The 25747-nt window shown below is 38.2% G+C and overlaps 3 protein-coding genes and 1 long non-coding RNA gene across 4 annotated transcripts; all 4 read right to left on the bottom strand.

Moving 5' to 3' along the window:
- Positions 1-2931: 2931 nt before the first annotated feature.
- On the bottom strand, positions 2932-6698 carry LOC146681965 (uncharacterized). The gene is made up of 7 exons (XM_085448036.1): positions 6611-6698; positions 5033-5371; positions 4590-4901; positions 4476-4514; positions 4279-4378; positions 4139-4185; positions 2932-3873 (listed from the first exon to the last, which is right to left on the bottom strand). Exons 1-7 carry the CDS (start codon positions 6672-6674, stop codon positions 3647-3649), a joined length of 1128 nt encoding a protein of 375 aa, XP_085304162.1. The 5' UTR covers positions 6675-6698; the 3' UTR covers positions 2932-3646.
- Positions 6699-7839: 1141 nt separating this feature from the next.
- LOC146681966 (uncharacterized) lies at positions 7840-14657 on the bottom strand. The gene is made up of 7 exons (XM_085449300.1): positions 14526-14657; positions 11355-11693; positions 10209-10517; positions 10091-10129; positions 9900-9987; positions 9189-9251; positions 7840-9024 (listed from the first exon to the last, which is right to left on the bottom strand). The coding sequence occupies exons 1-7, from the start codon at positions 14602-14604 to the stop codon at positions 8907-8909; spliced, it is 1035 nt and encodes a 344-aa protein (XP_085305426.1). The 5' UTR covers positions 14605-14657; the 3' UTR covers positions 7840-8906.
- A 655-nt stretch (positions 14658-15312) lies between these two features.
- Positions 15313-17255, bottom strand: LOC146681967 (uncharacterized). Its single transcript, XR_014918258.1, has 4 exons — positions 16276-17255; positions 16045-16170; positions 15527-15635; positions 15313-15365 (listed from the first exon to the last, which is right to left on the bottom strand). It is a non-coding gene; the product is annotated as an uncharacterized LOC146681967 (long non-coding RNA).
- Positions 17256-20811: 3556 nt separating this feature from the next.
- Positions 20812-24390, bottom strand: LOC146681968 (OX-2 membrane glycoprotein-like). Its single transcript, XM_085449459.1, has 6 exons — positions 24336-24390; positions 23874-23975; positions 23455-23703; positions 22923-23237; positions 21889-21970; positions 20812-21791 (listed from the first exon to the last, which is right to left on the bottom strand). The coding sequence occupies exons 1-6, from the start codon at positions 24373-24375 to the stop codon at positions 21740-21742; spliced, it is 840 nt and encodes a 279-aa protein (XP_085305585.1). The 5' UTR covers positions 24376-24390; the 3' UTR covers positions 20812-21739.
- Positions 24391-25747: the final 1357 nt, after the last annotated feature.

The following is a 25747-nucleotide window of genomic DNA, read 5'->3' on the forward strand; positions in this document are numbered from 1 at the left end:
TTCAATTAAAAGCAACATCTGGCACATCCAAGCTGAACACCAACTGAGTGCAGTGCAGCAGAGGTACATGCAAATGGTACACCAGCACCATTAAAACGTAATAAAAAGTTAACACTAAAACACCATAAAACAAAGAATAACCAATCAATGCCAGTCAACATGACAGCAACAAAGCAACACGAGACTACAACAAGACAAGAAGATGCGACATCGTGGCTCCACACGCTAAAACTTTAAACTGAAAGGAAATGCACGGCTGAGAAAGTAATGGGTTATTGTTCCGGCGAAACACCTCAGATCATTGAGTCACAGGATATCTATATATAGATATTTATTTATTTTAGCAAGTGCATTTAAAGTGGTTAAAAGAAACTGTCTGTTCATAAAGAAAAGAGAGTTTGGAAGTTTTTATATTTGTTCTAAGATGTTATTATGTATTTGCAGCTAAAGTGCAAGTTGTTCATGTGACCCTAAACTGTTGGCTAGTTTCAGCTTCAGAGTCACTGATGCGGATCAAAACGAACTGCGGCTAAACTGAACCTGCTTTAAGAAAAGAAATTACTGGGCATGAGCTATGTTCATGTCAACATCTGAAACACAGGCAAAATCCATTAAACAAATCAGCTGACCAACAATAAATCTATGGAAATTGAGACATTAATATATTAAAGATAAATCAGTAAAAAACAATCATGAAACAGGTTTATAAGGCAAACATTCAGCATTCAGTCAAAACTCCAACACTTAGATGTCACGGACCCTCAGGGGTCCGTGAGCAGCTATTATTATTATTATTATTATTATTATTATTATTATTATTATTATTATTATTATTATTATTATTATTACTACTACTATTTGGGGTCTGTGTCGTCTTCTGTTCTGTCCACGTTTGTATGTAGAGTGCGTGTGTCTGCTTCTCTCTCTCTCCCCCCGTCCTCGGGGCTGTTGACGGAAGCGCGCGTCGTGGGAGAGGCGTGTCCGGGCGACTGTCGTCATCGGGAGTCCCTCTTCGCTGTTGCCGTGGCCCACCTGCAGCTGATTACCTGACCAGCTGGTGGTAATCATCCCTCCCGGCTAGGAAGAGGTATTTAACCTGGACTCGCGGCGACAGTCGACGTGGGATTATTACTCCTGACCGGTATAGTCTGTGCGAGACGTGCGCTCTTGGTAGTCGGCTAGCGTGTGTGGCTAATTGTGGATTGTCCTTCTTCCTCCAGGAAAGTCGAGCGAAGAAACGAGTTGGGGAGCACACACACTAAGGGGGCTACAGCACGGGACGCACTGGGAGCAAGTGATGAGCACCATTGGCAAATTGCATCTCTGAGTTAATTGTTGGACTGACCCGTCTATTCACTGTAAATAAAGTGCACTGTGGCATCGCAGAGTCCTGCGTTTTGGGTCCTACTTTCCTCATCGCCACGGTCTGCCAGCCAGACCGTGACATTAGATCTCTGATTAGAAATTATCTGCTTAGCTCAAGCTGAGTGAAATTCTGACTAACGGGAAGTGAACATGAGGATTAGTTTGAAAATGTGCACACATTAAAAATATAAAACGACTTTCTTATCCTGTGTTTTCGATTGATTAACCTTGTTTATGTAATTTTTATTCTTGATCAGTCAGGACCCGTCATACACAGAAAAGCAAAATTATTAATATCATTTTTATTTTTATGAAATGACTTTCTTTGTGTGAGAAAAATAAAATAATGCAAACATCCAAAGATCAAACTGTGTTTCAAATTCTTCGCTCTGTTAAACAGCACCTGGGAAATAGCTTTTAAAAAGTGAAATTTTCTCATTTGCTAATAATTCTGTCCTCCTCTGTCTCTAACGGTGAGTCTTTATCCTTTTTTTTTAATGATGACCTTCTACACAGAGCTACTCTGTAAGGCGTATGTCCTTGAGATCACTTCCCACACGTTACCGTGCTTCGTGAAAACGTGTGCTGTTGCGGTGACTGTAACTCTGCATGAGACTAAAATTTACTGCATGAAAGTTTACATGTTATCTTCAAGTGTATATTTTTTCTGCTCTGTGTGTCTTCACATCACTAATTAGACATTCTGTATTTTTACACTCAGTTGAAATATGAGTAACAACATGCAGGTCCACTTTTTATAAAGAAAAAAGCTACCTGCCAACTTAATTCACAGTCCATATGGACCTAACAGAAGTGTTTGTAATGCTCACGTTGGACAATGTGTAAAGGCCACTGATCATACAGATTTCCTTCCTTTTGTTTAACCCACAGAGACACCAAGAGGAGGAAGGGAGGAAACAGTTTCTGAGTGTGGACATAACATTAAACAGACAATTAAAAATTGAAAAATAAAATACAATCGTTAGTATGAAATATCTCTCATTTTTTGCCTCAATATAACTGCAAATAATTTGCAGGTTGATGATGAAAATCCTAAAACTATTCTTTCAGCTGTGAGCTACTGATGCTAAACAGGCTCAGGATTACTTACACACCAAATAACAGACAGGTAACCTAATTAGCATCTTTATAATTCACTTCGTCGAGGCTTCGTCTCTGATTTGCTGTATTATCAGACTAAAAGTACTTTTCTAGATAAACAAAAGTACTAAATAAAACCACTAAAACACTATACCAACAATACCTGACAAGAAACACCAGCATGGTCTTACATGACAATTATTACTGGGCTGAGAACTGAAAACTTCATGAATGTAAATATAAACATATGTATTTGTGTGTCATTTTTTCAAATTTTGAAAAGCCTCCATACCTTCATCATGAATAAACAGAGACCTCATGTGGTCTTTTTGTGTAATTTCACATGAAAATCTGTTGTCGTCTAAGTGAACACAATATGGGATTTTAATTGTGGTTATTCGTATTTGAAGAGTATTCGGCTGCAAAAACAGTTTAACCAGTCATTCAAAATTATTGTATAAAAAGGTTTAATGTTTAAAAAAAGTTATAAAAAAATAGTACAAAGAATTTACATTAAAAAAGCAAATCACAACACATTAATATGATTCTGGGTTTGTGTTTCAAATCTTAACATCACACTGTAAAAGTGAAAAAGCAGAGAAATTTCAAAACAAGTCAACTTTAAACTCTCACTTCAATCACATTCAGTTCACTTTTGAAAAACACAAAAATTCTTCCTGAGTAAAAAACACATGTGAGCTGCCAATCAGAGGCCTTCTTCTCTTCAATCAAGCGCATAACCCACTACACTACAGATGCACACAAAACTTGGTCTCTGTAAATTAAGTACATCCAGAAAGTAAACTGAAGATACATAGAAATTATTCACATGATACAGTCCTGATCAAGTGATCAGACCTCTGGTAACAAAACAGTTATACTGTTTTGTTGTTTTTTTATACCTTCACCCTAAAGAAATTTTGAGGTATCGGCAAAAGTTGTGTTCAAACAATCGAGGTATTAAAGGTTTTACAGAATTGCTACACCGCTAACATCTAGTGTTTGAAATCATTTGAGCACGTTTTCAAAGATCAAGTGAATCATTAGTGTTGTACAAATTAATACTGGCACTAATTTGTTTTCAAAGACAAAGAGGGCGAGGACACTGATTACTGAAGGAAATGGAAGTGAAAACAGACACTTTAGTTACTGTAAATTCAGTTTTAACTGATTAAGCCAGTTAAAAAAAGAGTTCAGAACATGCTAGCTGTCCATTTAAACGTGTGCCGTCCAGAAAAGCCGGACATCTAGCTGCAAACCCTGCTCCAAAAAACAAGTCAATGCTCTTAAAACGTAAGTCTTTGTGCAAGTGAAGGTGAAAGGCTTGGATCGTGGTTTGGTTGGTTTCTCTCAGGTCTCCGCTTTTTAAGCCTGTTTTCACTTTGGTTGACTGAAGGTGTTTCATGCCTTAACATACAACAAAAACAGTGAATCATGACTCTGTTAATACTGCAAAGCAAAGTATTCTGGACAGATTAACAGCTTAGACAGCACAACGGAATATGTATCAGAGATTGTTTGATGTGCAGTAAACATCAGATTACGAATAAATGAGAGAAAAAAGAAGCTCTAGAGGTAACTTAGAGGTCAAATGTCTCAGCATATCAGAGAGTGAAAAAGAATGAAGTAACTTTCCAAATGTGAGATGACCGGATGATAAAGATGGAATTACTTCTGATTGTGGTTTCAAGTGTTTTAATCGTCTCCCTGTGTGACAGACTGAAAGATTCAAGAACAGTTAAAGCTGCACAAACTTTGATCAGATGAATGAAAGAGAGAAAGTGCAACACAGATGATGTTTAAGACGAGTACCTGCTCTGAGTTTTCTTTCTGAGCTGGAGAAAGATGAGTGGAGCTAAAAAGCCACAGGCAACCAACAACACAGAGGCAACCATGACTGAAATCCTGAGAACTTTGAGACAAACGGGAAAGGAGAAAAAAAAAATTAATCTGAACACCTAGAAAGTAACAATACACTGAATCTGTAAGAAGTACAAACATTAACATACCTAAATTTCTTTGATTAGATCCTGATGTCTCATTTAACCCTGGAAAAAGAAACACGAACATTAGATTAGAGTAATGATTCATTCATAAATAAATGACTTTGAAAGAGTTCTCACCATCATCATCATCATCATCATCATCATCAGGAATCGTCACCATCACCTCTCTGTGAGGAGCAGAGAGCACTCGTGCTGCACATCCCACCTGTGTGCTGTGTTTATATGAACCTGAGAGCACAGCTGTAGTGGTGACAGTGAATGTAGCGTTGGTGTTGGACACACTGACAGTGTTGTACTGTGAGAAGCTGAGGTCTTGTTGTGAGACACTGAGTGTTACAGTGGGAGCAGGTCGACCAGTGGCTGAACAGGAAACAACCCACTCTTCAGCAGAGTTTGACTCTCTGACATCAACAGCAGGTTCATGCAGCTCTGTGAAGGATCAGGACATATCATCAACATGTTCTTACAAACACACCAGCTGCAAACACATTTATGTCCAGTAAATGTTGACATAAATGCCTGAAGCATTTGTTGTTGGTTAAAGAAGATAAAGTTCTTACCAAAGACATGGAGGCAGGGTTTCCCTGTCAGGGAGCCTTCAGGATAAGTGTTAAACAGACAGTGATAGCAGCCTTCATCCTGCTCCGTCACATTCCTGATGACTATGGAGCAGTTCTGTAGTCCAGTGTATTTAAACTCAACTTTATTTGTAAAGCCATCATTCACTCTCTGACCATAGTACTTGCTGTAGGTGGCAACATTTGTCTCCACATCATGTGAGATTTTCTGCCATGTGACCTGAAGGACGTCTTTAGTGTCCAAGAGCTGACAGCTGAATTCAGCATCTTCTCCCACTGCTGCCAGCACAGTCTGCTGTGTTTGGATCACTGCTGTTAGAGCTGTAGGAGATACAGTTTGAGAAGTCAAGAACTTTCAGAAAAGTAAACTGTCATTATCATGTCACTCTTATTAAGGCCTGTCATTGTCCTAAAGGAATTTTTCATACCTTTTTTTAAATTCAAATTTCAAATTCACATTCGTTTTTTTTCTACCACTATTGTGTGCATAAATGTTTAACTATTGTGAAATGTCCATCTTTCTTAGAGGTCAAAGGTCCAAACTGTGATTTTTATTATTTATTTCAAGTATATCATAATACATTTGTGTGAGTTTATTAGCAATAAAAATCTTTTTCAAAGGCAGTAACTTTTATGATGATAACAGAAATATAAAGCAATAAAAAGAAACAAAGAAAGTTCTGTGGGCGATGTCCATAATAACGTCTATGGACAAAGGTATCACATCGTAACGTGACGTGATAGCTTTGTACCTTAAAAGCTGCTGGTAGCTGCGTCTGCTTTTAAAATGACAAGCAGCAGAAGTATTTGAAGAATCTCAAACTGTAGGCTGAGCAAAATCAGGAACAGCGTTACTTCATTTAGACAACCTTCATCTTGCTGAACGTAACCTTTCTCTTTTCTTTTGTTTGATACAATAATGAGTGAAAAATAAATTAGGTTATTTACACTCTGCGCCGTTGAAGTCACGTCATGTAAAATCAACTTTTCCTGTAGCCCCTTTCAAATTTAAAACGCTGTAAAAGAAACACTTCGTTTCTTAACAAGGCGTTTATTTGAAATTTGACGAACTCGTGTAATATCACACTCAACGCTTACCCACTGAAAAGCGGTTCCACAATTCAAATTATACGAAAAAAAGAGTGTAACACGTCCGTGTGGTCTAGGGTGACCAACCGTCCCCGCGCCTAATGATGTTTAAAAGATCCCAAAGCGCAAGTGCATCTTTTCAGACGAACTGCAAAAGAATTTCCCTCGTACCGACCCAGTACTGGTATTTTTTCTTATGTAGATGAGGCATTATTTCTGTACCATTATTTAATTCCAGAGGCTTTTAAGTTATTTTTTGCAATTGTTGACTTGTAAAAGCCTATATGACATATTTTATTCCATAATTCATTAACCGCACAGAGAAGGCATCGTTTAAATATGTTATAAATATGTTTCTAAGCAAGTTCTTCATGACTGAGCCAAGTGTCCTCTTTTTTTGGAAATAAAATAAGATCACCCTATGGTCACATACATAGACGTAGGTATTCTGGAATAAAAGTTTCTTCTTACCTTTGTCAAAGACTCCAAAAATAAAAACGGCAGTGACATAATGTGTAATTCTAAGCTGTGGCATTGTTGCTCCATGCTGCACCGCCAGAAGTACCGCCAAAGCTGGACAGTATGGTTGCGAAAGAAACCGCTACTACTTCCGGGTAAATTGTTGTAATAATTTCTGTAATGTATGTAAAGAAGCAATAATGCCTGATGATAAAACACATATTTCATGATTATAAGGACATAGTAACAGAATTTGTCAGTAACTGATGGTTACTTATTACTTAAAAGTGCAATAACATACATCGCAGTTGCCTTTATGATCCCCGTATGATAATAGTACAGTCCAGAATCATATTATCTTTTACTACATTTCATGTGGTTTAAAAAAAAGCATTTCTGTCACTAAGAGAAAAGAAATGTTAGAATTTTCTCTAAAGTCATGTTTTCAGATGGGATATTAAGCTATAGGACATTTGTTGTGAGAGGTCTCTCTGTGGAAAGCTGTTATATTCTCATCTATTTACAACTAAATTGCAGGTTGTTTGTATAGATCCCAAAGTCTTTCAGCTGCTGAACACAGATGTTCATCAAAACCAGCTGCACATCGTAGTGTAAAGTTACCAGATAAACTGAAACTCTTTGAAAAGAAATTAATATTGAATACACGATATTCTCATGTGAGTCAAGAACAATATTCAAATGAAACATACTATAAATATATATTTATTCTACTGTTTCACAAATCCTTTGTTTTGTTATCTTTCTACAGTTACACGCATAATTCCTTTTAAAATATGGCATTCCCCTTTAGAGAGAGGTGCCAAACATTCATAATGAATAAATATACATATATATTTAATGATTCCAAAATAAATCAATAAATCACACACTTAAATAAATCAACACTGAGCAGCACGGTGGTTAGCACTGTTGCCGCACAGCAAGAAGGTCCTGAGTGCAATTCCACCATCAGGCCGGGGTCTTTGTTATCCCTGTGTTTGCGTGGGTTCCCTCCGGCTTCCTCCCACCGTTCAAAGACATGCAACTTGTGGGGATAGGTTAATTGGATAATCCAAATTGCCACTAGGTGTGAATGTGCAAATGGTTGTCTGTCTCCGTGTCTTGGCCCTACGACAGACTGGCAACCTGTCCAGGGTGTGCCCCGCCTCTTGACCTATGACAGCTGGGATAGGCTCCAGCCCCCCCCTCCCACTACCCTGAAAAGGATAAGCAGAAGCGGATGGATGGATATATTTAATGATTACAAAATAAATCAATAAATCACACACTTAAATAAATCAACACTGTCGCTCATTTTTTACAATTTAAAGTAACATGATGGGCCAAAACAAAACAAAAACAATTATATGCAGTATGTGTATTTTTTACATATTTGATTACTTCTCTAACCTAGAACACTAAAAAGAACAACAACATGAAAATATGCACAGTGAAAACAAACAGACATATTTTTCATATTTACAGTATGTTACATAATTACAGACACGGTACAGTTGTGTAAAAAATTCATTATGGTAAACAGAAAGTTAATTAAGCCCCAGTACGATGATTTCTTTTGGTGTAGTCCTTTGTTTTTCTTCAGGATTGAACTTCTTTGTTGTTACCGTTGTTGTGGAAGTTTTCCATTAAATAAAGCCTGCAGACAAGTGGTGAGCGGTAGCTAACATTCTTTAATCAAAACAAAGAACAGAAAACTAAGCTTGGTGGAGAGACGGTCAGCAGAGTCTCTCAGGCTACGTCCACACTAGCCTGGATAGATTTGAAAAAGGCGTTTTCATCACACTAGCGTTTTCAGTCGTTTCACAGAGTTGTGCGTCCACATTGAAACAGCCGAAAACGCTTATGTTCCAGCACTGCGCATGTCAAAATTGAGAGCCATCAAAACAACTGCTGTATAATGCACTCCACTATCTTTGTTTAATTGGTCACATGACTGCATCACATGACTAAAATGCGTCTTTCGTGTTAGAAAGTCTGCGTTTTCAGGAGAGTTTTCAAGTCTCAGTGTGGACACGAGGCCAAAACGGAGAAATACGATGCATTTTCAAACCAAAACGCATTAGTGTGGACTAAGCCTAAGAGACAAAAGACTCTTCCTGTGGAGTGGTCTGCTTCCCCCAACATCCTTACCAGGCCCCCACCATCTGTCGAACTGCATGAATGTGAAACATGCTAAGGTCCAGTGGCACTAAGGCAGTATAGGATTAATTAATGTGACTAATACATAAATAAAAGAAGTTCTTATACACCATCTTGTGGGATACTTTCTGTCATTCAAATCTTTGTTTCAGTTTTCATCAAAAATGAGTCTTCTTGCGGGTGCTGATGACAACACTTGGTTATGATTTTGTTGAGTTCGCTCAGGAGTCTCTTGTCTGACTTCCCTGCACTCTTGTGTATCAGTCCTTAAAATGAGAGCAAACAAAAAAGTTACATTTTTTAAATATTACTGTATGATTGAGAATAAAGTTACAGCAAAGTGTGAGAACATTTAAAAGATTGAAAGTGAAATGTAACAACAGAGGCTGAAATTTCCAGTTGTACATTCACAGGATGAAGAATCACTTACTCATCAGTGTCTCTGTTTGCAGTTTCAGGTGTTTCATTCAACTGAATCGCCATGTGTGAAAGACTGAAAAATGTAAGAAATTTATTAGATTTATTATTGCTAATACACTCACACAAATGCATTATGATATACTTGAAATAAATAATAAAAACCATAGTTTGGACCCTTGACCTCTAAGAAAAATGGACAGTTCACAATAGTTCTGAAAGTTCTTGACTTCGCAAACTTTATCTCCTACAGCTCTAACAGCAGTGATCCAAACACAGCAGACTGTGCTGGCAGCAGTGGGAGAAGATGCTGAATTGAGCCGTCAGCTCTTGGAGACTAAAGACGTCCTTCAGGTCACATGGCAGAAAATCTCACATGATGTGGAGACAAACGTTGCCGCGTACAATAAGTACTTTTGCCAAAAAGTGTGTACTGACTTTGCAGATAAGATTGAGTTTAAATACACTGGACTGCAGAACTGCTCCATAGTCATCAGGAATGTAACAGAGCAGGATGAAGGATGCTATTGTCTGTTTAACACTTATCCTGAAGGCTCCTTCATTAGTAGAACCTGCCTCCAAGTCTATGGTAAGTTCTTGAAACAAACATAGTGGACATAAATGTGTCAGCAGCTGGTGTGTTTGTAAGAACAGGTTGAAGATATTTGCTGCACAAAAATCTATCAGGACAACATGCAACATAGACACGGTTTAAGAGGAGTACCTGTTCTGAGATTTCTTTCTAAGCCAGACACAGATGAGAACACCAAGCACCAACACCACAGAGGATGAAGTCACTGAAATCGTGATTCCTTTACGACAAACAGGAGAAAGAAAGTGATAAAAATTTGAACATCTATCAAAACAAAATAGGATCAGGAAAGCTGACTTTAAAACATACAAATGTTAACACACCTAAATTCCTTTGATTAGATCCTGATTTCTTATCAAGATCTGGTAGAAGAAACACAAACATTACAATCACAAAGTAATCATTAATTTATAAATAAATGACTTCAAGAGAGTTTCTCACCATCATCATCATCATCATCATCATCAGGAATCGTCACCATCACCTCTCTGTGAGGAGCAGAGAGCACTCGTGCTGCACATCCCACCTGTGTGCTGTGTTTACGTGAACCTGAGAGCACAGCTGTAGTGGTGACAGTGAATGTAGCGTTGGTGTTGGACACACTGACAGTGTTGTACTGTGAGAAGCTGAGGTCTTGTTGTGAGACACTGAGTGTTACAGTGGGAGCAGGTCGACCAGTGGCTGAACAGGAAACAACCCACTCTTCAGTAGAGTTTGACTCTCTGACATCAACAACAGGTTCATGCAGCTCTGTGAAGGATCAGGAGATATCATCAACATGTTCTTACAAACACACCAGCTGCTAACACATTTATATCAACTATGTTTGTTTGAGTTCAATTCGATTCAAATTAGGCCTAATTATTCAAGACCTTGCATGTGAGTTGTCAGGATATCAAGATTTTAAATTCAAATCTAGATTTAACAGGGATCCAGTGTAGAAAAGTCAATATAGGAGAAATATGCTCTCTCTTTCTAGTCTCTGTCAGGACTCTTACTGCGGCATTTTGGATTTGAAGGCTTTTCAGGGAATTTTAGGACATCCTGATAATAATGAATTACAGTAATTCAGCCTAGAAGTAATAAAAGTATGAACTAGTTTTTCAGCGCCATTATGAGAGAGAACATGTCTAATTTTAGAGATATTGTGCAAATGGAAGAAAGCAGTCTTACATATTTGTTTAATACGTGCAATGAAGGACATAGCCTGGTCAAAAATGACTCCAAGGTTCCTCACAGCGTTACTGGAGGCCAAGGGAATGCCATCCAGAGTAAGAATCTGGTTAGATACCATATTTCTAAGAAATTTTAGTGCCAAGTAAACCACATTTTATCTGAATTTAGAAGCAGGAAGTGAGAGGGCACACAGGTCATTACTTACTTAAGACATCCCGGCAGTTTAACTAAGTGTCAACTGCATAACAGTGAAACTGCATGCCCTAAACCTGTTTCTGTACTGCGATGAGGGTACAGTATTCTTGAAATAAGCCATTCCTCTGCATATGATTAGTTAGCTGTTTTACAACTTCAGTTCTAATCTGTCATCAGAGTCACTTATTGTTGGAAAAGGAAGGTTTAAGTTCTCACCATAGAGTTGGAGGCAGGGTCTACCAATAAAGGCTCCTTCAGGATAAGTGTTAAACAGACAGCGATAGCAGCCTTCATCCTGCTCCGTCAAATTCTTGATGACTATGGAGCAGTTCTGTAGTCCAGTGTGTTTAAACTCAAATTTATCTTTAAAGCCATCATTCACTCTCTGACCAAACTGCTTGCTGTAGGTGGCAACATTTGTCTCCACATCATGTGAGATTTTCTGCCATGTGACCTGAACGACATCTTTAGTCTCCAAGAGCTGACAGCTGAATTCAGCATCTTCTCCCACTGCTGCCAGCACAGTCTGCTGTGTTTGGATCACTGCTGTTAGAGCTGTAGGAGATATAGTTTAAGATGTGAGGCACATTCAGTTTTCAATTAGTCCATTTTTTTCAGTTTTCTGTTTAAATTCAACGTCAGTATTTGCAGTAGTCATTAGTCTATGTACCGTCATTAAAGTTTTACTATAAATATGGTTGCTAAATATAGGTTAAGTGCTTCCAACATATATTAAATGTGAATATTTTCAATAGGAATAACTTTGTAAATTTTGTCATAGGCTGCCATTTACACATATGTCATTACTTTGCTTAAACACATTAACTCCAGTTCAGTTCTGCTCAGTCATCAGACTGTATTGAATTATGTCAAAAGTCCTCCGCGAGATAAAACATAATTTAATGGCCAATCTGCAGCAAACACATGTAACTGCACATACTGTGAGTGGACGGAAATGCTTCAGGACCTGCCTTAGAATCTCCTGGATTATGAGATTGCCTTAAATTAAAGTATTCTAATGGTAGTTATTAGTACTTGCACTCATAAACTCCAGAAAATGACGGTATTTTTAATTTATTTTCAAGAACAAACACGGTATAAAACAGCGGTCACGTTGCCGCACGGTGCAACTCGAGGTTGTTTCGTACTGCTTTGAATGTCGCCCATGTTCCCTTTTGGCTCCGCCCTCCAAACTTTGAAAAGTCGGTGAATGGCGGGCTCACCGTTCAGTTTGGGGAAAGCGGAGCAGCCAGAGGGAGCACTGAGAGCTCAGACTACGCGCGAGGAATTTGAACGCGAGAGCTGCATACCTGCACCCGTGAAAATACTTTGTCGTGATTACGCTTTCTCTCCCGATGAAACGCTGGACAGAGAGAGGACTTTTTGTCTCTTCTTAAATTTGCTCGAACATTTTTACAGCGCCATCATAGATACGTAAGCGCGCCTCTGCGTGTACACTATAGAGACCTAAAAACCAACTGCGTGTAAATCTGCCTCCCACTTAAATACTCAGTTAAACCCAAACAGTCCAAAGTACCAGTTCACCTTAATGAACATCCTCACGTTTAACAAAGAAGAGGAAGAAGTCAGTATTTTCGGGAAGAATCGCTTATTGGCCCATGCGCGTGTGTAACATTGACACCCAGTTTCAGCTCACCTTTGTGAAAGACTCCGAAAATAAGAAGAGTAGTAACATAATAACATGTAACTCCAAAGCGCGGCATCATGCCTCCGTACTTTACCGCCAAAACATTCAAACTGATTTGACGTGTAGGCTGGGCAAGTCAAAGCAGTTCCGGGTTAATTGTTCATCACAGCACTTATATATTCACATATAAACTAATAAAGTAGCTAAAAAAAAGATAAAATCACACCTGAGTGGTATTATAATATAATAACAAATAAATTATTCAACAGGCAATGTTCAGTTATCACTTCAACATGCGATATGAAGAGCGAGTCTCCCCTCTTGTGCTGCAGTGGTACAGTCCTCTTTTTATGTAACCACATACCAGCGCACCAAATATCGAAGTCAACTTTTCTGTTACATTGTCCAAGTTTTTTTTTCCAGCTTGTTCTGAAACTTCCTGACAGGAAATCACAGCAAAACAAAGATAATAACATTTCAGGTATATAAATTGTGGGTTTATCTTGAGAATCCCAGAGAGGCTGTAGGCTACCCTTTTGTGTAAATTACATAATATTCTCAGCACCACTGAAGACCTTAGAGTGAAAAAAATAGAGCTGAAACTTTTTTTTTATCATCACATACAAATAAACAACCAGTATGCAAAAAATGACACAATATATCAGTAAAGACACAGAAGAAGAAGCATTTAATGAGATATTGTGGAGAAACAAAATATCACATGTGTGTTTGCATTTTCTCCATTTTGCACAGTTGTTGTTGACTTTACAAAGATTTATACATTTAGACAATTCTTCTGGCAACCTCCTTTATCAAATTACAATATTCCTGTGAGGTTAACAGTGTCATGTATTTTCTATCTCCCCTGAAGCTGGGTTTGTGTTTCTTTTCATTTACAAACCAGGAACCTTTTATGCATTATGCAAATATGCTATGCATGATGGCAGCAAATAAAACTTTGCCTTTAAAGATCAGGGACATTTATGTTTCCATAAACTCATGTAATGCTGAATAAATAGATAGTTTACTCCATGAAACATCACATGGTTCTTAACAAGTCAACAAGTTCATTACATACTGCCTGGCATACAACATGTTTAAATTAATTATACGTGTGTGTTACACTGATGACATTATCTCCCACTGGCTATTTTGGTTTTTAGTTGGCTTCTATCACTATATAACATCAGGTCATTGTGATTTAAGAAAACTTGTATTTCTTTATTGCACTATTCCGCAGCCACACAAATCTAAATGAGACTGGAGTTTTCTGCAGGAGATCAGTGGCAGTTCCACAGCCGGTTCTTTCCTTAAGGAAAAATTCACAGCTGGGTTCTTCAAACAGTGTCAATCACCATTGTGTTATAAATAATGTGGCACCAAGAGAAAAACAAAAAAACTCAGGAACTTAACAATCATGGCTTCATAGTTAGCTAACTTTCATCAGTTAGTTAAAAAAAATTGTCCAAGTTGGTTGATCCTCCTGTCTAAATCAGTCTGTTACTGGTTTTCTATAAAATCTTCACACGCTCCTCCTAAACACTCAAATTGTGAATTCTTTTTTCAAATTTTTGCTTTATTTGACATTACCAGATGGACAAATATTCCTTCATTAAATACCTGAGAACTATGACTTCATATGTTGTGTTTTTTGCACAGATGCTGTGCACTTTAATTATACTCTGCATTACAAAAAAATGCAAAAAAATAAATAATTAACTCTACAGAGAGAAACCTACTCAAGATATATTTCCAATTGTGACTCGTCAGTGAGCGGTATTCTGATCTGGGCAGGAAGGATTGTCGAGTGCATCCCATTGTGACAGTACTTGTGTCTCAAGCTTCGATGCAGTTTTTTCAGGTTCAACATTGGTCAACATTCTTTTCAAATTCAAATTCAAATTCAAATTTTATTTGTCACGTACACAGTCATACACAGTACGATATGTAGTGAAATGCTTGGACAACTGCTCGTGACCTAAAGAAAACAAAAAAGGAAAAGGCTATGAATAAGATAGGAAATAAATATGAAAAATTAAAAAGGGTAAATTTAACTAGGAAGGAATAAAATATAAATTAAGGTTAAAAATGAAATAACTGTACAACACAAATTAGAATGAAGGGTAAATTTAACTGGGAAGAATAAGATAAAATACATAAATTAAAGTTGAAAATAAAATAACTGTACAACAAAATACACAATACACAATATAGAACTATATAAGAATGTATGAAGAAATCTAAATATAAATAAATATATACACAATAACAGCAGCTGTACAAGTATTAACCGGAAATGAAGAATATAGTGACCAGTGTTGTGCAAAACCAAAGTCCAGAAAGTCCAGTGTGTGTGTAAGAACTGTATGTGTGGGTCAGTACTGTGTGGTGGTGTGATTGAGAGACCGTATCGCCTGCGGGAAGAAGCTCCTCCTCAGTCTCTCTGTGTTGGTCTTCAGGGAGCGGAATCGCTTTCCTGACCTCAACAGAGAGAACAGTCTGTTGTTGGGATGGCTGAGGTCTTTTTCTGAAGAGGCGTTTGTTGTCTGAGATCGCTATTAAATAAATGTCCTCTACCCCTTAAAACAAAGATAAAATATGTTTTCACTCATAATTTTCATCAATACATTAATATTGGATGGTATGTTTTATGAACAAATCAATAGCTTTAAACAGTGGAATGCTGGACACGTGCAATAAATAACTTTGCAAGTACAGAAAAGGATAAAGAGTGACTTACTTGTGAGTGTCTCTGCTTTTAGGTGTCTTACTCATCTCAAGGTCCATTTGTGAGAGCCTGAAAGGTTTATTGACACTTACACAGAGAGCACTCGTGCTGCACATCCCACCTATAATAAATGTACAAAAATGATTTTCAGTTTCCTTTGGTGTCATGTTGTACAATTTATAAAATGTCCCTGATCTAAAAATCACAGATTTTCCTGTAAAAAATAATATAACAAAGAGAACTGTCATTTGAGCCGAAATTTAGCTCTGATTGCAGTTTGAGTCTCACTCAGCCTCCGTCTGGGATTTTAAGGGGTGTAAAAGCCGTAATGTAAGCAGAGATCCCGCTTATTATTAACACACGACAAAGCCTGGGATCCACTCGGATGTTTAACAAGCAAATAATCTGATAGTGTAATATAGATTTTTTACATTGATGAAAGCAATTTTACAGTACCCAACTCCTGATTGTCCCTATTCCTAAAAGTGGAAAAACACATAAAACATTTACTTTCACTACTGATCACCTACTGATCGGAAGGTTGGTGGTTCGATTCTTGGCTCCTCCAGTCTGCATGTCAAGTATCCTTGGGCAAGATATGAACCCCAAGTTGCTCTGCGATGCGTCCATCGGAGTATGAATGTAGTTAGAGAGCACTAAGTATAGATAAAGTGCTTGTGAGAATGGGTGTGATTGGGCGAATGTGGCATGCTGTATAGAGCGCTTTGAGTACTCCGAGAGAGTAGAATCAGTCTATTTACCATTATTGGCTACAAAGCATGGATCTTCCATTTGTCAGTCAAGTGCACTGTCTGCTACAAATAAACATAAAGGTTTATCTTGATGAATCAAGGTTTTTCATTCTGCTGTAATAATGCTTAAGGAATGCTGAATAATGTAAAGAGGATGTAACCGTCCCCGAAACACTTAAATATATGTGTTTGCTTTATATGTTTGTGTGATACATTCCTGTTTAAATTAGTTCATTTATTTGTAGGAAAGGGTTAAAAAATTATTGGATAAGATGATAAAAAGGGTAGCAATGATTAAAAACTTGTCTAAAATATGTGATTACAAAATAAGAGTTTGTCAAATGTGTAAAGTGTGTAAGGTTTGTTTGAGGTAGAGTTTGTAATGGTCACATGACCAGAGTTTAGCTGAGAGCACAGTCATTGAGGGTCAGAGCATGGACACAGAGCTACATATGTGGCTAAAGTCACAACAGTAATGTTATTCTGCATGTTGTCTAAGAGGCGCACACAGTAATGGTTTTCATATATATTGTGTATATAATATTGTATGTATGTCTTACACTGGCAGTAAGAGGACATTTTCAGTGATATCCATTATATTGCATTTTTATTTAGCTCAAGACTGTTTATGGACACTAAGATGAGAGACTTTGATACAGTCAGAGATATTTGCGTTGTAAACGTTGTGTTTTCTTCAGTTTTCACAATGCCTGAAGAAAATAAGAGAGAGAGAAAAATAAACTTCCGAAGACATCAGTGTGATGCGTGGCAATTGTTTGTTGAACCCCTGTAGTTACAGAACACAAAGCTGAATGCTAACAGAAAGTGCAACCAGGGTCACCTGCCAATCAAGCATGAATCTGACCACGTTTTTCTATACAACCTGCCTAACACACGTGTGTTACACAGGCTTGTTGAATGAAGCCTTGAATATAATTCAACTACTGAACTCAACTTCTTCATTATATTAATTAAAGTAAAAGGAACTTCCGCTTTTTTAGCAGTCAAGTTCCCTCACCCATGATGTAAAAACTGAAAAAACATTTTCAAGTAACAACAGTAACAAGCTAATATCTAAAAGCTGTCTGCTTTTAGAGCTGATTTTCAACTGACAGAAAGTGTCCTGAATTGTTAAAATAAAATAAAATAAAATAAAATAATGTAGCGGTACACTGTTGATATTGCACAATCAAGAGTTTGCCTGATATTTGCAATTCACACCAGATTAGAAAGGAAATAGAAGCATAAAAGAAACTCCAGAAATAAGTTTAAAAAATTTCACAATGTCACAACTTATCAGAGACTCAAAAGGAATGATTTCACTTTATAGGTGTAAATCAAAGGATGATAAAGAGTGATCATCGCAAACTTTTATCATCTGAATTAGCTGATAAATAAAAGGTACATAAGCAATTTTAAGAGAAGTACTTATCCTGAGATTTCTTCCTAAGCTCGACAGAGATGAGAGCAGCTGATGATCAACAACACAGACAGGGTATGATGACTGAAATCCTGATTCCTTAAAGAAAAAGACAGTCGAGAAGGAAATATTAACCTGAAAACCTATGAAGCAGCAACAGATTGATTGAGTCATTGAATTTTTTAACCAGGCAGTGGTGACAGAGCTCAAGGAAGACTGTTATAGCGGACGCCCTGGACCACTATCTCTGAAACGTGATTCTGTACCCTTCGCTGGTAATAACGTCCGGTCAGAGACAGGGAATGACGTCAGAATGGAAGAACTTTATTTACCACGAGCCCACATCAAACACACTCTCGTTGGCAAGTAAGGATGTGTGTCTGAAATTAATACAAATAAGAAATAATATAATGTTTAGCATTTCTCACACTTCAGTATTACAGAGAACACCATACCAGATTACAAATGAACAGAACCAGAAAAAGAGCTTATCATAACAACATAACAGGATGGCATAAACACAGAATCATAATCAATTTAACCCTGGAGAAGCCATGGGGTCAGAGCCGACTCCATTTGTTTTCTAGGGAAACAGGGTCCTCCAGGGTTAAGCCAATTCCCTCATTTATGAGTCAACACCACCCTCTAGTGGACACAATTACTCACTCAAAGGCCGCCAGGTTTACGCAGGCTTTATAAACAAGAACAAACTCGTATGCTAACTTAGTAACTCCATCAGGTAAAATCTTTGTGAACATTAACTCTCGGCAACAACTGAAACAACTTATAAATAAGGAACATCCTGTGGAGCCAGGCGACAACTTACTTACCTACAGCTGCTAACACACAAGGCAATAATAACAGCTGTTTACATTGATACATAACAGCAACAGAAATAAAATACTTTCCCAATGTGACTTACTGCGTCTATGAAGGCACACTTGCACGTGTTGTGCAAAAAACTGATTTTCAATGTTTCTGTGTGTTTTTTATGTGTAATATCGTTACATATGTTGCTAAATAGACTTTGGTGAACAGGTATTACAAAGGGGTTATATACAAAATTAAAGATTTACCTGTTTCTCAAGTATCTTTGTAACTGTGTTATTGTACTTACATTATAATCAATCAGCTCCCTTTTGTCCACTTAAAAATTGGCAAATACCGGAAATCAGTTTTTGGAAGACAATCACGTTTTGGCACAACACCCGCCTTAGTCTGATTCAATCCAAGTCCATAACTTGCCTGCAGGGAGACACAGCAAGGAGAGAACGGGTGTGCACTCTGATTGGCTATTGGCCCCTGGGGGAGTCATGCTCCTCCCATTCAGGTAACGCATGCCCTGGCAGGAGGACTTTTTAGCAAGGACCTTGACACTGTTGAAAGAATTTGCTTCCATAGAGACAAAAACCTGCAGATCTTTGAAGGATCATTTGGGAATCTCTAAACAGTGAAATAGTAAAACAACACAGTGATGGTGCGCATGAGGGAAAGAGCTTATACAGAGGTTAGATCCTGCCTTGAGACAGACACACGACTTATATCAGGTGGTAGCGTTGTTGTAGTCACTCCTGTCATCTCAATATGTACCCCACATATTTCTGGTGCTCAACAAAACTGCTTCCTCTCATTGACATGTCTCATTTCTGGAGAGGAAACGCATGTGTAAAAGTTGCACCTTCACTATAGTATTTCTGTCCTTCTCTTCTGTTCTTCTACCTTTAGCTTTGCTTGTTTTTGATCTGCTAATCTTTGCTACTCTTGGTAGAATGCGTTTATTCCCACAATGAACTTGCTGTTGCTACATTCGCGCATTATTGATATATCACCACCAATCGGAGTAATACATTCAAGTTTACTACTATGGTCAAATCGCATTAGAAATTAACAATTAAAAATTAACCTGCTAATGCAGGCTATTCCTTGAGTGAGGCCTATTTAAACAAATTACACCACACGAAGTGAGAAAATATATGTTTATACTGTACAAGGTTGCACCATTAAACTCTCTAACATGCCAGCTCACCATGATGATCATCACTAAAAAATGTAAACTTTCCCATCTATAACTAAAATACCTAACTCCCATATCGTCATATATACATTTGTTTTATTAAGATACAACTTCTCATATTTGTCAAGGACTCCAAAATATAAAAACGGAATTAACATAGTTTCATACTGTGCCGCCAAAAATTCAAATTGTACTGAACTCAGTTTCAGGTAAATTGTTCATCAGGTCACCATGGAAACACATAAACTAACAACTGAGTAAAAACCCTAAGACAAAAAGATAATATGTGAATATTATTATACAATAAACAAAGGCTATATTTAACAAGCACAGTCTTATTCCCAGTTTAAAATATGTGTCAGTCTGGTTTTCCCCTTCCATTTTAGTGGTATAGTTCACCCAAAGTACTATATGATTGACTAAATACTTCTACTATTACTCAACTCAGTTTAAAGAAAAAACCCAACATTCATATGACCGCTTTGACCAAGTACTTGTCAACAGTGAGAAATAAAAACTCCCTTTTAACAGGAACTGCTGGCAGAACCAGGCTCAGGGAGGGACAGCCACCTGCTGTGACCGGTTGGGAGTGAGATGAGGGAGACAAGACAAAAGACACACTGTGCAAGAGAGCCAGGGATTAATAATAACTAATTAAATGCAGAGAGGTGTATAAACACATAAATAGGGGAAAAGAAGAAACACTCAGTGCATCATGGGAAGCCCCCAGCAGCCTAGAGCCATTGCAGCGTAACTAAGGGAGGATTCTGCCACTACTACCATTATTACTACGGCTACTACAGTTACTTCTAATCATAAGGATCAGTTTTTGTGTTAATGGTGTTAACACAAACATGTTTCCTTTCTAGATCTGTATGTGTTTCAACAAATTATGTTTAACCTGGACTGAAAGTCTTTATGACAGGTAAGTAAAGAAAAAGAAAAATCCTTGTTTTGGTTTGCAAATTGTAGGTTTATCACAAGGATCCCAAAGAAGCTGTATGTCATAAATTACAGTATATTTTCAGCCCAACCAGAGCCCTTTCAAGCAAAAAAAAAAAAAAAAAAAAAAAGAAAAATGAAAGAAATATTGTACAAATGAAATCAGACACACGGTTTAGACACATTTAATTAGTTCAACAATAAATAATATTTGAAAATAAATTATTAAAGATACATCAGTGCAAACATTTAGGATAACCACACCACAGGTTAATAACACATAATAAAGACTGGGACTAACTCACATTCATTTCACCACAGCTAAAGCTGGCATCTAGCTTAAATGTAAATTAAATGCATTTAAGCTAAATGCCAGCACATTTGCATACTGACTGCACTGTATTACTTAAAATAATATTTAATAATAGTACAAACACTGGAGTGCAAACTGCCAGAAAAGTGCCAAACTGAAAGTACACATTTACTACATAACATTTAAACATAGAAATTATTTTGTTGAGGTATTTGTTCAGATTTGCTAGGAACGTTTCCTTGAGTTGCCTCATGTGAGCCATGTGGACCCTGCATCCGTCTGTGCTTCACTGTATTCCCTGATAGGACCACTAGATGGCAGCACAGCCCCAGTGTAATACCGCCTACGGGGTATTTCCTTACTTCCACACACACACACACACACACACACACACACACACACACACACACACACACACACACACACACACACACACACACACACACACACACACACACACTCCGGTTTACTGCTTAAATGTTCTGCATGCAATTCAGAAAAAACGAAAGCTATATTCCTATCACATCCTTGTGGCTTTGCACCGCTTCTTCTCCATGATATTTGTGTATTTTAATTTTTTTACATTCAGAGTCGGATGAAACATGTTTTGCTCAAAGCTCCATGACATTAAAGTGCTGAGTAGCGCCGTTCATAAGAAATGTCAATGGACAGGTCCACGCATGTGAAAGTTTGAAGCTACCTGCCAATGCTTGACCTTAATTCACAAAGGAAAGGGGTTTGTAATGCTTGCATCGCAAAAGGCAGCTAGAAAGTCTAACATTGGTTATGCATGCATGGAACATGATCCTTCTCTCTGGTTGTGCTTCCTAGAACTCCTAGAAAGAAAGAGAAAATAAAAAGAAAACAGTTTATCAGCTGGCTCATCTGTTAAGTAACTGCCTAAGATGCTATAAAACAGCACTAAAAACTCACCTTTTAATCACATACACTGCAACAGCTATACAGCAAACAATTATAGTGATGCAGATCAGTGCGATCGCTGACGGAGACGGTCCTGTCCCGGGAGAGAAAGAGCACCTGGTTAGTTTGTTCCAGAAACAAAATGACTGACGCTTCTCTGAAAGAGGAAAGGGGGGAGGGGGGATTTACATGGTCACACATTTACTGTTAAAGCCAAACAACTAATGTCCATCATCCGTCAGATGACCTCCCCAGAGAGCTACAGCTCATCAGCACCGCTCACTGTATCGTGACGTGGGTTTTTTTTTTTAACTCGCCAGAAGCGAAACTGGCGTCATCGCCGTACTGAAAGCATCAGCTGACTCACAGCATAGCATTCACTCAGTCTGCTCTTAGTCACTTTTGTTTGTTATCTTTCTAGTGCGACACTCCTTGACTGCTTCATTGTCACGCAGTTTGTCCCAAGTCATCAGGAAATGGATTTAACATGACTTGGAATTTCAGGGAATTCCTGCGTTCCTGATAAGTGAAAAAAGGAACAAACAAACAAACAAAAACGACGCAGTTTAGTGAGCCTGAATTTTCCTGTTAGCTCTTAATCACAAACAGTGGTCTATGTTTTAGTTTGATTAGCACCAAATAGAACACAAAACCTGTTTAAGCAAGATTTGCATCCAAATATCACACTCTGGGCAGGCTGTGGTGCAGGAGTGACATCACTTTCAGTCAGTGCGCACTCTGCTGGGAACGTTCCAGGAAGCTGGGACCAGATCACCACAGGGACTTCCTACCTGCATCATTTTCTAAACAACCGCAGCTAAGGTGTCACTCAAAACTCTGTCTCATAATTTCACTCTTCACTTCCCGATAGTTAGATATTTAGTAATAGTTTCATGGAAGTCTTTTTCCCTGTAAACTCCACCTACGCTTGAATTAGATGATTAGAATGAACTCCCAGCGCTTGTTCATTTATTAGGAATATTTGTTTCCAAGCATTACGCCAGTGTTATACATAAATGCGGTTACATAAAATGACTCGTGCATACCTCTCTGCTCGTCCCCGTCCGCCGATGCAGAGGAGGAGAAAGCGATCCTCTCTTCCCTCTCTCCAATTTTTCCACGGTTCAGAACACACGCCGCGTGTCCACTCCAACCGGGAGGTACTTTCACAGTTATGTTGCTGCTGGTGTTGAACGTGTGGTCGCTGTTTTTTACTGTCACTGTCTGTGGTTCTTCTGCGATTGTGGCTCCATCTGAAAGGTTCCACTCTATGGTGGGAGCTGGTTTGCCTGTGGCGGAGCAGCTAAACACAACTTCTCCATCTTGCTTTGCGTGGTGCATTGTGTTCACCTTTGATATCCCTTTACGGACAAATTAAATATTGATCAGTTTGAGAACTGCAGCCAGCTTAATGTCACAAGTAACAGTAATAATAAAGGTCAGGATTTTTTCCTCTCTTTAACAAAAAAGAAAAAGAAAAAAAAAGCTTGCTCTATTTTTTTCTTAACATAACGGCTCTCTCAATTTCAGAGGTTACTTATAATGTCCGTTCATATGAATGGGTTTGCAGCAATCTACCTTGCACTTTGAGGCAAATCTGTCTGCCTTTTGAGCCGCCAGGAAAGGTGTTAAAGGCGCAGAATAAACAACTCTCATCCTCCCATGTGAGATTCGTCAGTTTGATCGCCGAAGGGCTGAAAGACTCTTTCGTAACGAGCACTTTTCCACGGTAGGGCGTTTTTACTTCTATTCCAAAGCGCTCGCTGTATGTTGCCATGTCCTCCACTGTCCCCTTGACGAACCTTTGCCAAGTAACCTGCAGCACACCTGCCGGTAAAAGCCAAAAGGTAATCCAGTAAGCACCCTGCATAGAGTGTGTTAATATTTAACTAATGTTCTGGATAACATCAGCAGCTCAGAGATTAGGATCTGGGCAAGGACAACAACTAAATAATAGAATTCATAATAATAATAATTTAAAAAACAAACAAGCGCACCTGTGGAGTTTGACAGCGCGCACCTGTAGTGCGCATCACTGCCGTACTCAGCTGTTGTGTCTCCGTGTACACTGACTGAAGCCGAGGCTGAAATACTGGAAGCTGAATGAAAGTAAGTGCAGATTCGATAGGAAAAAAAGCTTTTATGCTACTCAGTAATGCAGCACAGTAAAAAGGAACAGACCTGACAGTTAATCTCCTATATAAACTGTAAATTTCACCAAAATACAACTCGCACAATTTTTTATTTTTTTTTGCATTTTTACTTTAAAATCCTGGTACAACTCTTTAAATGGTATAATACATAATAATACATTTCCCTCTGCATATTAAAAGTCTGGATCTGGATGATCTGGATCATAAAACCATAAAAAGGCAGGGTTGTAAAATTCTGTATCATATTATTATGATTAATATAATAATAGCAAATAATATAAAGGAGCTGCGTTTAGAGAGACTTACCTTTGAATAAACAAAAAACAATCAGGAGGAGGGACATCATCTTTGCTTCACTGCTGTGTAGTCAACACTTTCGTTTTGTCCCTGTACCGGCTATTTATGCTGCTCAAAATGAAACTTTAACAGGGAACTCCCTGACTGAGTGCGGACCCATATGAAACCCTTTGAGGTAAGACAAACGCATGATTTCTGGTTGTATTTCAGCTCATAAGCTTCTCATAAATGAGGCACTGATTGGTGGTTTGATATATTTTTGCAAGATATGAAAAAAAAAATTAAGTCAAATACACGGTGTGCCTAAAACTTTTTTGAAGAAATACTTGATTAATGCAAATAAATGTACATTAATTGATATATTTTCATTGCATTCATTCTGTTTGATATTCCATTTCTTCCCATTAATTTGCCAATATAATCATATTTTTTTCAGGCAGTATTTTGGCACATTGATTAGCACGGTTGAGTTCAAGTCCACAATCAAGCCAGGCTCTCTCTGTGTGGAGTTTTCATGTTCTTCCCATGTTTCTCTCTGGGTACTCTGGCTTCCTCCCAAAGACATGCAGTTAGTGCTGTTAGGTTCATTGTCGATTCTAAATTGCCCATAGGTATAAATGGTTGTCTGTCTCTATGTGTTAGCCATACAACAGACTGGTTACCTGTTGCCCTAAGACAGCTGTGATAGGCTCCATGACCAGTTTGCTCGTCTTTGTTCTCACGTCAAAGAGGGGTTTCCAAAAGTCATTATTAAACTAAGCTGGAAATCCCTTTGGAAGACCTTGTAGACCGGGGGTGGGCAACTCCAGGCCTCGAGGGCCAGTGTCCTGCAGGTTTTAGTTGTGTCCTTGATCCAACACAGCTGATCTAAATTGCTAAATGACCTCCTCAACATGTCTTGAAGTTCTCCAGAGGCCTGGTAATGAACTAATCATTTGATTCAGGTGTGTTGACCCAGGGTGAGATCTAAAACCTGCAGGACTCCGGCACTTGAGGGCTGGAGTTGCCCACCCCTGTTCTAGACTATGGGCAAACTGTAAATCATTGTGCAATAAAGGGACTATGTCTATGATCAGCATAAAGGACTCTAGAGAACAACGTTTGACCTTTGATAAATCTCGCCTTGGAAATTTTTGGAGATCTTTTTGGCACATTATTTTTCATCCACTCTTCCTTATCTTGGGCCTCTGATAATTTTGTACTTGTTTCTGCAGGACTAAGCAGGTATCAGTCATCATGTTGGCAAAAGAAATCACAGAAAAGCAAAAACGTGTATCCTGATACTGAAAACCCCATTTTTTTTAAGGCTTTCTCCAACATAAGACTATCTGCCCCAATGACAGGAATGACCCACACCTTTTTTACATCTTGGCTCATCTGAAGAATCATATGATGACTAGTGGGTTGATGACCCTCAAGAC

The sequence above is a fragment of the Copadichromis virginalis genome, linkage group LG23, assembly GCF_057382275.1.
Source record: "Copadichromis virginalis isolate Kocher_CV1m ecotype Utaka linkage group LG23, C_Virginalis_male_GT1.1, whole genome shotgun sequence".
NCBI classification, from domain to species: Eukaryota; Metazoa; Chordata; class Actinopteri; order Cichliformes; family Cichlidae; genus Copadichromis; species Copadichromis virginalis.